The sequence below is a fragment of the Choristoneura fumiferana genome, chromosome 12 (genome assembly GCF_025370935.1).
Source record: "Choristoneura fumiferana chromosome 12, NRCan_CFum_1, whole genome shotgun sequence".
Classification (NCBI taxonomy): Eukaryota; Metazoa; Arthropoda; class Insecta; order Lepidoptera; family Tortricidae; genus Choristoneura; species Choristoneura fumiferana.
In genome coordinates this window covers 7,136,202-7,148,823 of record NC_133483.1, presented here as the reverse complement: position 1 = coordinate 7,148,823, position 12,622 = coordinate 7,136,202, and the positions used below count along the sequence as shown (strand labels likewise).

Below are 12,622 nucleotides of genomic sequence, written 5' to 3'. Positions count from 1 at the left end.
AGCAATTAAACGTCAGTCAGTAATTTAATAGACACCAGACATTAATAGGAGCGCATGACATTAGCATGCCGTCATTCAGGGAACCGCTTGCGCATACTCGTACTTGCGATTATGCAGTTCGCAGAAGTAAGTGCGCGAAACTGCCGACACTGCAGCGTCTGCACACGACGCCTGGTGCGGCCGCGCGATCACGATCTCTATGTATATCCTGCACACCTATGTATATATACTTCATGGATCACAAACAAAAAAAAAACGGTATTTAGCCTTGAATAAGCTTAATAAATTAAATGATTCGCGTAGCAAGAAAACGTACGCACGCATCACCTGCAAAACGGTTCCGAGATTTATCAACTAGGTAGGTACTAAACAAATATTAGAATTATAGTTTATCCCTTGACCTCATTACACGCTGTTGTATTTATCGTTATACTCAATTTTAAAGACATGACGTATTTATACAAACAACCGGCCAAGTGCGAGTCGGACTCGCGCACCGAGGGTTCCGTACAAATTATTAATATTAAAAATATTTTTATTATATGATGTAAGTAACTAAAAATTTATGCTTTTCGGAATTTTTCCTTTATCTTTGCTATAAGACGTTGCGTCATACCAAATTTCAAGATTCTGAGTTCACGGGAAGTACCCTGTAGGTTTTGATTCCCTTGCGAGTGTCGAAAATTTGCAGCATAAACGGCTGTATTTTTTGATTGCGTTGGCTTAGAAGTTTTTTTTTTTTCACAGCTTCAAGGTACAGGTATCAAATACTCAGGATATAAATTTCAGCTTGATACCTCCACGCGTTCCTTAGAAAAAGGGTCTTGACAGACGGACGGACAACAAAGTGATCCTATAAGGGTTCCATTTTTTTCCTTTCGAGGTGCGGAACCCTAAAAAGTGCTAATTTTAGAATTAGCGACAAAAACAAGCGATTGACTTAAGTTAAATAAAATAGTAGATTATACAACAAGTGCATAAAATGCACAATTTATCCAATATATATCCACCCGCGCAGCGGGCGAGGGTTGGTAATTAAGTCCAGAGTAAAATGATTTTTTATGACGAAGTTCAGTATACACTCTGCTTTTCACTTCGACTGCAGGGAAATTAAAAAACAACTCTGGTAGCAAATGTTCTTTTACTAGGGTAACTTTTATGTTTTTAATTTTATACTAATAATATAGATAATAGTAAAAAGGTAATGCACATAGCAACGCATGTTGTATTAACTTATGACTATTATCTATATTGAAATGAAAATGAAATGACATGAATGAATGATGATGATTTATTTATTCACAATGAATATACATACATATACTTATATTATTCCTTCTACATATATTGTGTTTTAGCTGTTGGTTCTCCTTAAATAAATAAATAAATAAATAAATAAATAAATAAATTAGTATAAAATTAAAAACGAAATATTAAAACTTTTATTTATAAAGATTTTTATTCGTGACTATTGGCCCCGATTGCCTGGTCTTAGGCGAAGATTTTACTTTATGCACTAGTGCAAAAATAGTCATTTTGCGACGCCTATATTCAACATAAATACGAAGTTAATGAGCATGAGAAGTAAGAAGTTTTGTAAAAACATACAAGCTTTTTATGCTGACTGTACTTTTTGTTGACTGTTTTTAAATTGATACGAACATATCTAATACAAATATCAAGTCTATCTCTCATCCGACCACTGGAATTGGGTCAATATTACACGCAGCCGTCGAAACAGGTGATACTAATCAAATAAAAGCTTGTAAAATAACCTTATAAGTGTTACGAACAAAACAGATGATCAAATAATAGAATACAAAATTAAAGAGTTTGGCTTGACTCCAATGAACTGAACGTGGCTAGTGAACTGCTCTAGGGCAACAAACTACAACATACTGCCGCCTGTCTCAAACTCGGTATAATTATGGCTCCTATCGTATTGTTACATCGAAAATCGCTTAGGTAGTGCTTTTTTAAATTATTTTTTTATTGTTTTTCTCCTTGAATTTGTCGAAACTTATTTCGTTTAATAATCTATATCTCGCATATAAATTGGCAAGTCGTGTCTGAAGTCAGCAATCAGGTTACTGACCCTCTTCATGTAACTCCACTAATGGAAATCGATTGTGCCGAAGCGAAAAGCGGCGCACTGTCTACTGATACGGCAAATGGATCGCGCGAGGAGCGTCCCGCAGCGAGCCTATCCACGACTCGCTGATAACATCCAACGCCTGGGTGGCGATCCATCTCTATTGTTTGGTTCACCAGATCGCACCGATTCATTCACAAATCTTTAAAACCATTGGTACCCATTGGCTTGACGTGTGCCCATATAGGTTTAAAATATTTTTTATGGTAATGGATGGATGCATTGCGGCTTTACGAATATGTAATCATAAATTCCAATGCACTGGCTGTAGCGGGATTAGAATAGTTGCACAAGCATCAAGTGTCGTTTACGCGTGGGTGCAGTAGGCTAACTGGCCGAAACGTTCGCCAACTTTACTATTTCAGGCGGTGATCAGTTCAACCGAGCGGATAATTACATCGAACCCTGTACGAGGCGCCGTTGTTTGACATCAGTTGTTCCTGAGAGATCTTAATTGTCTTGGAAATCGGTAGCTCAATCAGTCCTTAGTGTTTTATGAACAGTTAACACAACCAGAGATGTTTTGCATATTGACTAGTAATGAGTGAAAAGGCGGAGGATGGTCATGTTTCCGACGTGATCGGACTGCAGGGGCGGCCGAGAGCAACGTATGCAAATGACGAGGACACGGCGCGGCAGATCGTCGATACACCGGAACAATGTAGGGCGTCGCAAGACAAATGAACGGCGACCTCGCGCGAACATGTTGAAGATAACTCGACTTTTCTTTTTGACAATAGTCAAAATTATACCGCGAATTAGTGACGGGCTTTGTTTGCATTGGCGGCTTTAGTGAGCTACATACATTACACACTTAAATAAGTGTGTGGTCGCTTGTCAAAAGTTAGAAAATGAGTCGCTACTAAAACGTGATAGGTATGCTGCTCGGCTACTACGAAACTCGTAACTCGAAGTTCGTGTCGTGCGGTCCCTCTGACACTTGTACTGTTTAATACGAGAGCGAAAGGGACGGTACAATACGAACTTCGAGTTTCGAGTTTCGTAGTAGTCCAGTTGTAATTCAAATGAGTCTCAAATTTCATTGTACCCGGACATGCGGCGAAGATGTCGACACGGAGAGTTTGGAGATTTATTGTTGTTGCGATGAATCCACGTGTGGCTCGCGGCACGCACAGCGCGTGCGCCAGCGGCCTAATCATTCGTATCGGAGATGTGTGCAACGATATAGAACAGCGGTGAATCAATCTTTCGACCGCTGCTAGGACGTTATCTGTGATCGACGCCCACACCAGAGAAAAGGGCTTTCGTCAATCATTTAGCGCACATCGCTAGCGACTTCCGATAGCAGAGCAAGAACAGATCGTATTGGGCAGCGCTGATAGCGCTTAGCGATAGCGATGCAACGTATATCGGAATATCGCAATAACTCGCGACTTAATTAGGGAATAGATGAAAGCGCTGTCATCGATCTTGGCGTTCAAATTGCCCGCGGCTGTTGGCTGCAGAACATGTTATATGTTACTTGCGGTTTATTGGCTCCCTAATGAACTGTAGTCATTGTGTATGTACTTACCTACCTATGTATGTAAACTCTTTATTGTACAAAAGAAAAGAAACAAAACACACTTTGTGTACTTGTGCGACCTAACTGTACATGGTTTATTGTGGTTTTATTGTGGCCACATTTATTGAAGATTTTATATTAGAAACGAGCACTGTAGGCAGACGTGAACATTGTTATGATATCCACTATGCAACGGACACCCACTCGTGTGCCTATTATAGGCGATAATGATCTTGAAATCAGCGTAGGTCGTGTTTATTGAATCTTATAAGGTTCATCCCTCACAATGTCTATTCGTCAAGTTACAAAAGCTCAATAACTATGTACTTATTGCATAACGAAGTATTTGTGCATACGTAACATTTTTTCCGTACAAAATGCATAACTGTAACTTTTGTGGGCGAACTGTTCTGAAAGTGAAATCCATTTGAACACGAGGTACAGCAAACTATTGATAAGTCACGAACGGCCACCTTTCTCGGAGCTTATTTACATGTGAATATAGAGAAAATGTCTTATCGCGTGCTAATCCTGAACTATGCATCGCTCTGCGGCGACCTATCAATTCGACGATCTTTAACTATCGACAAAATTCACATAAATACTACTTTTGTGGTTTTAATAAAGACACCTATGTTTGGTTGGATTATGTTGTTAATGTTTCAAATAGCTATTTTTTATTCAGCAGCTGGCGTGATCCGGCTCTACGCTGAATCAACTTTGTTGATTTTCTAAATTCTCTTATCGGTTTAGTTTTGTACTTCCCCACAATGTTTTCTTTTACGAGTAGATTGTGCGTATTGATTTTTAGGGTTCCGTTCCTGAAAAAGAACAAACTGAACACTACAGTGCTTATCACATTGTTGTCCGTCTGTCTGTCGGTCAGTCAAGACCCCTTTTCTCAGGAACACGTGGATGTAGTGATTAAGGTGAAATTAATATAAACAATACTCAGGTCTGCTACCCTTTAAACCAGTGCGAAAACTTCTAATATCATACAGTCATTAATTCATTAACAAAAGGTATTTCCATACAAATTGCCGTCCTACGTAAGTTCTAGGTTGAACTAAATTAAACCGTGAAATATTATTATTTTTTAATGTCCGTCTGTCTATGTCAGTAACCATCTAAAAGGGCCCCACACTCCGTACTTTACTTAGGAGACGGCTCTGTTAACACTTTATATTCATAGATACTATACTTTGTACGGAACCCTCGGTGCGCGAGTCAGAATTGGCCGGTTATTAACAGTTCTCTTTATTTATAGAGAACAATGCATTTTCTGTTTTAGCGTTACCAACAATTGTTGGTGTCTCTACCTACATACATCTTTCAAGTGATATGACATGACCACAGAAAAAGATCCCCTTGACTTACTAAGGCATAATATATATCAGTGTATAGTGAAATGGCTATTCCAATATACCCATCTATGCAACTAGTAGATAGGTACAACATGGAATGGACCACCGCGCTCGCGCAGCTGCCGCGTGGCTCGCATTGCATCCACTTGAGATGGCCACTGCATTCGCTTACTTAGCCTACAAGATACCATTACACTTCCGAGTTCGCTCCTAGCTACTACTACACTACTAGCTATTACTACTACTTGCACGCATACACTATGTGTTAATATAACCTATACAAAACAAAATGACTGCAGTGGTCTTGTTCGAGTCGACCTTGGGCCTATCTTGGCTATAAATCACATTGCAATTGACACTGCAGATCGGATAGCCGTTCGTTAATGCCAGTTTACATGACAGGGGTGCGGTGGGTATAGTACCAGTCACGTATAGAGGTCAAACGATTTATGTGCGCGTGCCCACTGTTGACACCACTCTAACATCTGTCCGCATTAATTCGAATTTACGCCGCCGTTAATTTGAGCCCAGATTAAGTTTGATTCTATTGTGGTAATCCTGTAGTGTCATCTGACAATGCCTGTTCATACCTTTGCTTGGTATTATGAAGTAGTATTTATTATAACAAGGATTATGTACTTCTTTTGCAGGCGGAGCTCGTGGATATGAGGGCAGAATTAGTACAGGCGCGGGCAACTTCTGCCGGTGAGTAATTCTGTTTTAGTGCATATTGGCAATAAAGTTGAACTGCATATTTTAATGCAGGTTTTATGCAAGAATGGCTATAAAATTAAACTTTCTACTTAGCTTGTGAACTTAGCAAATCATGTTCCTACAGCATTTACGATTACGTTATAAACTATGATGGTCATATTTTAATTATACAAGGTAAAGGTATGGGTTTTCGATCACAGCTCAAGTGGCTCCTGATCCGCTTTCGCCGAAACTATCTCATTCTTCACTCGAGTTTTGGGAGTTCTTTTTATTACGACTCTGAACTCAAATGACGAGACTCAACTCAGTACATAAGGAACTCCTTTATTGCAGAACTTCCAACCTAGCTAGTCTCGCGAACTAAGCGAGTCTCGAATAGAACTCGAGTCCTTTTTCTGCGTTCTAGTCCTTTGGTATAATGAGTCGTGCTCGAGCCGTATTATTGTTTGGGCCCACTCACCTTCAAAGATGATACTTGCAGTACAGTTATCCATATAAATAATCAGTTATAAATAATTATATCAATGTTTATTAATTAATTGTTTTTTATCCGGTGTTACTGTTAAGCCCTTCTCACCTACATTACTTATTAGAGAGTGATTCCATTTAGCAATTTCAATTGTTTTTTTATGTTTTGTTTTAGTATAGGTAATGTTAATATGTTTTACCTATTAACATTATTTAAATTTCAATACTTATAATAAATTTTCGCAGCTAGACTCGGAGTCATATTGTGTATAGCCGCGAGTCTAATTTCGAAACTAATAGTCGCAGACGCCACCTCGCCTTCTCAAGTGTCGAGTTGTCGTTCATTGTGGCGTTCTAAGGGGGAGGCCTTTGTTCAGCAGTGGACTACTTCCGGCTGATGATGATGATGATGAGTCGCAGTGAAAGACTCCAGTTTTTTCAAAGACCCTGGCTATAGAGAACACTTTCTGACATCTTATGCATGAGTGCTATAAGAAATTAATCTATCTATATGTTGCTGTATTCTTATCTTATGTTTGTTGTAGGTATGTATGTTAACTCCTTATTGTACAAAAGAAAAGAAACCAAATACTTTGAGACTTAGAGATACTATGTTATGTTATATATAACTGGTGTATTGTATGTAAATTACAGCACCTGCTAAAATGTGTTCCTTACTTCTTTCTATTACAAAGGTCGAATGGAAGAGATCACTTTGAAGCTATAAAGGCGATTTTCCACCGGCGAGGCGAGACGAGATTAGCCGCGATGTATTATTATTAGTGACCCCCTCCAAAATTTCAGGCTGCGACCGCGCCTGCTTGGTCGTGTCTCGGAGCACCAATAAGTCATATTCCAAAATTCAAATATTTTTCTTAGTCTCTTGGAGCAGAATCTACCTACTTTGCTCGCACTTTTTGGCGAACCGATCGTCGGTTTTCGATTAAGTAGGCAAAAATATACTAGGTATACAGTGTGGAAAAATAAGTCGGGCCCTGGAGGGAAACTACCTTATCCTTAAGTTGGCTCAATTTACTTAAAGGGAGACATTCCTTTATTTATAAAAAGAAACAAAACTGTATTCAAACATTATCTAAAACTCGCTTGCATCGCCCGAGACTCGAACCAACTAAAATTTAAAAAAAAAAAAACAAACATTTGGTCTTACTCTCGTCTGTCGTACAAGATATCCATGAAGAATACACATAATATTGTGCCGTAGAGTCGCCAGACGAGCAGGAAGACGTGTCTGCGGGCGCGGCGGAGGCGGCGCGCGCGCGCTCCGAGGCGGCGCAGCTCGCGCGAGAGAACGCCGCGCTGCGGGAGACCGTGCTCGCGCTGCACTCCGAGCTGTTCGGCGCCAGGTGAGGGCACATCCTTAGACGCAGGTCACGCAGGTAATCAAACAATGCAACGAGTATCATGTAAACAGAATTTTATCGTTTTGTCCTTGTCGTGTTGGCAGTAAGAAATAGGTGAAGGAAGGAGTGACCTTTTGCTCGTTATTTATCTTAATAGGTTATATATATAGTGAATGTGAAAGTTTGTGTTTGCGTGCGTATGTGCGTGCACGCGAGGAGCACGTGTTTGTTTGTTATTCTTGTACGCGATATTAGGAGGAGAAATTTGTGTAAAATCTTTTATTACGGGATTGGGATTTAAGTATGTAAAATCTCAAAATCGAATAAAATCTCAAATTTTGCACGGGTTTTCTAAATGCAACGTAAATGAAGATCACTATTTAATTTTTGTGAATACTCTGAGTACTCATTAGTAGAATGTAGTAAGATTCCGGAATTGCACTGCCATAACTAAATGCTTCAGGCCGCGGGTAAGGTAAGGACTAGTCAAAATCCATACTTTCATACTAATATTATAAATGCGAAAGTGTGTTTGTATATTTGAGTATTTGTCCGTCTTTCACGCCGTAACGGAGCGACGGATCGACGTGATTTTTGTCATAGAGATAGTTTATGGGCCCGAGAGTGACATAGGCTACTTTTTATCCCGGAAAAATGCACAGTTCCCGAGGGAACAGCCCGCGATAACCGAATAGCACGCGGGCGGAGCCGCGGAAAAAAGCTAGTAGAGTAATGGAAATGATAGTGTGTGTGTTGTGGTGTACAAAAAAAGAGTCATTGCATTGTATTGTATTGTGTTTAGATTGGCGACTAAGTACCTGGACAAAGAGCTGGCGGGGCGGATACAGCAACTCCAGCTGCTCGGGAGGGACATGCGCGCCGAATTACGCGACTCGCTTTGGGCTCAGGTAACTATCTGTTTAAGATTGGTTTTTTGGAATCTTTTTGTATTTTTTATTTCAATTCCAAATTTTTACTTTTACGGTCATCCCGTAAAACCTTAATTGAAACAATTCAATTCAGTTTAAATTTAGGTTTTACGAGATTACCGTAAAAGTAAAAATTTGGAATTAAAATAAAAAATACAAAAAGATTCCAAAAAACCAATCTTAATTTAATTGCTTAATAACGATATCTCTTGTCCGGGTGAGCGGTTAGTTCCAATGGAGTGCCGAAAGTTTCTCGATCAGGGCTACGGCATAGATGTCGCTAGCGTCACTGCTTAAGTGGCTAAATAAGAAACAAAAACAAGCTGAGATATGTGGTGCATAGGGGAAATTCGTGTCTGTACCGTTGTTCAGCAGTGGTGTAGCGGTATAGCACGTGGCACGGAATGCCGAGGACCTGGGTTCGATTCCCAGTGCTGGTCTTATTTTTCTGGTTTTTCTGTGCATCTATATTTCAGTTTGTATTTTCAATTTAAGTATCTGTTTGTTTATATTAATATCGCTTCTAAGTTTTTTCAAAGTTCCAACGTTATTTTATTGCAATTGTATTTTTTTTTGTTTTCAGTCTACATTAGGTACTAAATTCTGCCAATGAACTAATTCACAATGTTGCTGTCTTATTTCGCAAATCTAAAATCAGAGTGATATCGTCCATAAAACCAATTTTACTCTCGATTTAACTGTCCACCCTCACCTGCGATTCGGGTGGATATAAACGTCTGGGTTAAAATGGCGTGTCTTAGCATATCAGTCTAATAATATTAGTGTTTTGTCTCATTTTCCATACGATTTATGAGACAAAACACTAATATTATTAGACTAATATGGTTTGAGAAACAGGGCCCTGGTATCGTTTGTGTCGTCAGGTGGAGGCCGAGATCCTGTTGCAGCGGCACAAGACGCTGGTGCGCGTGTGCCGCGGGCTGGCGCCGTGCCCCGCGCGCCCGCCGCGCTCGCCGCGCGCGCCGCGCCCGCGCACCGTGCGCGTGCGACGCTCGCCGCACCTCGGCCTCGGCATCTCCGTCACGGTACACAGACAGACACACACAAGCACGCACACACACAGACGCACGTGTCGAAAAGACGAACATAGTTTCTAATTAATTAAAACAATTACTTTGCTCACCCGCACCGCGTCCTTATGATAGCTATGTTTATGTAAGAAATGTGTGCAATGTTCATGCAGTTCCACGTCCACACTGTAAGAACGTACATAAATGACACAAGCCCATCTGTCACCACAAACACACTACACTGACACGTTTCGAACTCAACCAGATCTCATCTTCAGTGTAACACAACCGTTCACCATGCTACCAGTTGTTTGACAGTCTTAATGGTTACCGGTTGGTTATGAATTTAATAGTATTGTACCATCAGCCAAATAAGTGGTCTATCAATTTTTAAACTAGTTCCTATCAAATAAATATGTCGCTAAATTCGAACTTTCAAGTTGACAGACACTTCTATTGGCATTATTGTTTTATGACATGCAAACGATTATCAACTTTAGGGTGGTAGACCACATATTTGGCTAATGGTACCTGGTACACAGACCTTACTTGAAGATGTGAAAAAATTACTTTCTGCCAAGTTTCTAGCGGCGCATTATTCTTGGCAATGATGGTCTTTCCGAAAGCGCTGGTAATTTAAAAAAGGGACATGGAAAAGAGTCCTATGTGGCCTACATTCAGATAAACGACTTGTATTTTTTTTAATTCGTCGAAGAACTGAAGTCACCAACATAGCTGGAAAAATATGCAAGTTGAAGTGGCAAGGGGCGGGCCACATCGCTCGAAGGACAGATAACCGTTGGGGAAGAAAAGTCTTCGAGTGGCGACCACGAACCTGAAGACGAAGCGTTGGCAGGCCTCCCACGCCTGACGACATCGTGAGCGTTGCGGGAAACCGGCGGATGCAAGTGGCGAGTTGTCGTTCATTGTGGCGTTATAAGGGGGAGGCCTTTGTTCTGCAGTGGACGTCTTCCGGCTGATGATAATGATTTTTTGATGCAAAATGAGAGGCGATACAATACCTTCAGGTTGGTTTATGGTGCAGGGCGGGCGCGAGCACGGCGTGCCGATCCTGATCTCGGAGCTGGAGGCGGGCGGGCCGGCCGCGCTCACCGGCGACCTCTACGTCGGCGACGCCATCCTCGCCATCAACGACCAGGACCTCACGCAGGTCCGTCCAGGGACCGTCCGCACATCACGACAAGCATTTAGGGCTCTGGTGATTTGTGACTTGTGACAATCGCCATGAGGCCCCATTTCACCACCGTCAACCGACAATTGTCAGTGACATATGTCGAGTGACAATCTATTATCTGTATCTAAATTAAATGATAAAGGTAATGTTGTGAAACAGTCGCACATGTCTGTCAGCGTGGTGAATTAGGGCCCAGGGGGGCTACTACGAAATTGGAAAATCGAAGTTCGTAACGTACCGTCCCTCTCACTCTCGTATTAAATAAAATTAGCGTCAGCGCGACGACAAGTGACGAAGTTCGAATTTTGCACTTGGTAGTATAGGGCCAGATATTTCGGAGCGGCCAAGGTGATCAAAAATATCGAAATATGGACTCTAATGCCTCGAGGATAGAGTGCATGTTCCGATATTTTTGACCACCTCAGCCGCTCCAAAATATCTAATGGAGACTGTACGTCATGGACCATTCTGATTATAGTGTGTTTTGCTTTTAGACCTCTCTGATTGTATGATGTTTCATTTTTGGGGTGTTTTGCTATTGGGCTATCGAATAATGGAATTATTTATTTTTAGTTAATTTTTCTAACAGGGCATTTACTATCAAGTAATTATACTAATTGGCTAATTTGCTTTTAGGCCGTTTCGATACGAAGTTATTATTTCATTACAGAGCTATTGCGTAGATCAACTCAGGTTATCATTTACTGAAAAAGACTGCGTCTTAAAGTGACTTATTGGTGGAGTGTTCTGACTCGAGCCAAGAGGAATACGTTGTGTAGAGCTGGGGGTCTTAGGCACTTAAGTGTTGGTCGTTTCCAAGCCTGAGGCGCTGTTTCCACCAGAAATGTACGAGGATGTGTTTTTCATGCAGCAATGTTCATGTTTTTCATGAAAAACACATTCCTCGCATCACATCCTTGCACATATTTGGTGGAAACGCAGCCTTACTGTCGAAGCTCTCGTCGCAGGCGGCTAGATTTGTAACCGAGTTTTAGTTTTGTGGTATACATACGAGTATGCTAGAGAATCCATGTGCAGGTTTGGTGATCTGTGGCAGGGGTTCCGGTAGTATAGGTTGAAGGACATGTCGTGTCCTTCTTATCTCTACTCGTAGTCATTGCGTTTGTTTGCGAAAATTTAGGCCTGTTAGCTCACATGTTCATTTACTTAGCAACTTGCCAATTAATAATTATATTTTTGGTCACCCTACTAAAATATGAGGTAAACCCAATGAAATCACCAAAATAGCATAAAACAAAGTAATCTATTCAACTCCGTTCATATCCACCGGGTCACTTAGCGTATCCTTAAAAATAGAGTAACTTAAATAGTGAATTCACTAACTAAGAAACATTTTTATGTACTGACGTATTTAATATATGTAGTGCTAAAAGACTAACATACTTAAGTTAGGGCTTAAATCGGCATACACCACAATCACTAACTTAAAAAAAAGGTGGGTAATTAATTGTTGAAATTTGGCTGATCAGATCACGTTGGTATAAGTAGTTAAAAATCCGGAATTTATCAGAATTTGCTTAGCTTTCGCCGGTTCCTTCGGTAGCATCACTCAGGTAAGCAGAAGACCGGTGGCACTTAGTAAAGTGAGATGAGAAATTGCCACATGCATAATACAAGAATATTAGTAACTACTTACTTCGCGAAATCAGGAAAGTTTAAAGCGATTAATAGATACGTAGCAGTCTGTGTTTGAGATAAAATTATGATAATATTTCGATGCTAAAGGTATTCAACTCAGAATGAATATAAAATTATTTTTACTTAGTAACTGATTCATCGTAAATGATCTTGGTCTAGATACCAGGCACTCGAACGTCTGTTTGCAAAATGCTAATAAACCGATGAGTAATTGTGTGTAGAGA

At 40.5% G+C, this 12,622-nt stretch overlaps 1 protein-coding gene across 1 annotated transcript in view; it reads left to right on the top strand.

Moving 5' to 3' along the window:
- The window catches only part of LOC141433193 (Golgi-associated PDZ and coiled-coil motif-containing protein-like), a 55,359-nt gene that overhangs the window by 35,517 nt on the left and 7,220 nt on the right, over positions 1-12,622 (top strand). Inside the window, exons 3-7 of the mRNA XM_074095116.1 lie at positions 5,692-5,746; positions 7,446-7,587; positions 8,387-8,492; positions 9,398-9,559; positions 10,590-10,715. Of these exons, the coding sequence (XP_073951217.1) occupies positions 5,692-5,746; positions 7,446-7,587; positions 8,387-8,492; positions 9,398-9,559; positions 10,590-10,715 (591 nt within the window). The remainder of the gene's footprint in view (positions 1-5,691; positions 5,747-7,445; positions 7,588-8,386; positions 8,493-9,397; positions 9,560-10,589; positions 10,716-12,622) is intronic.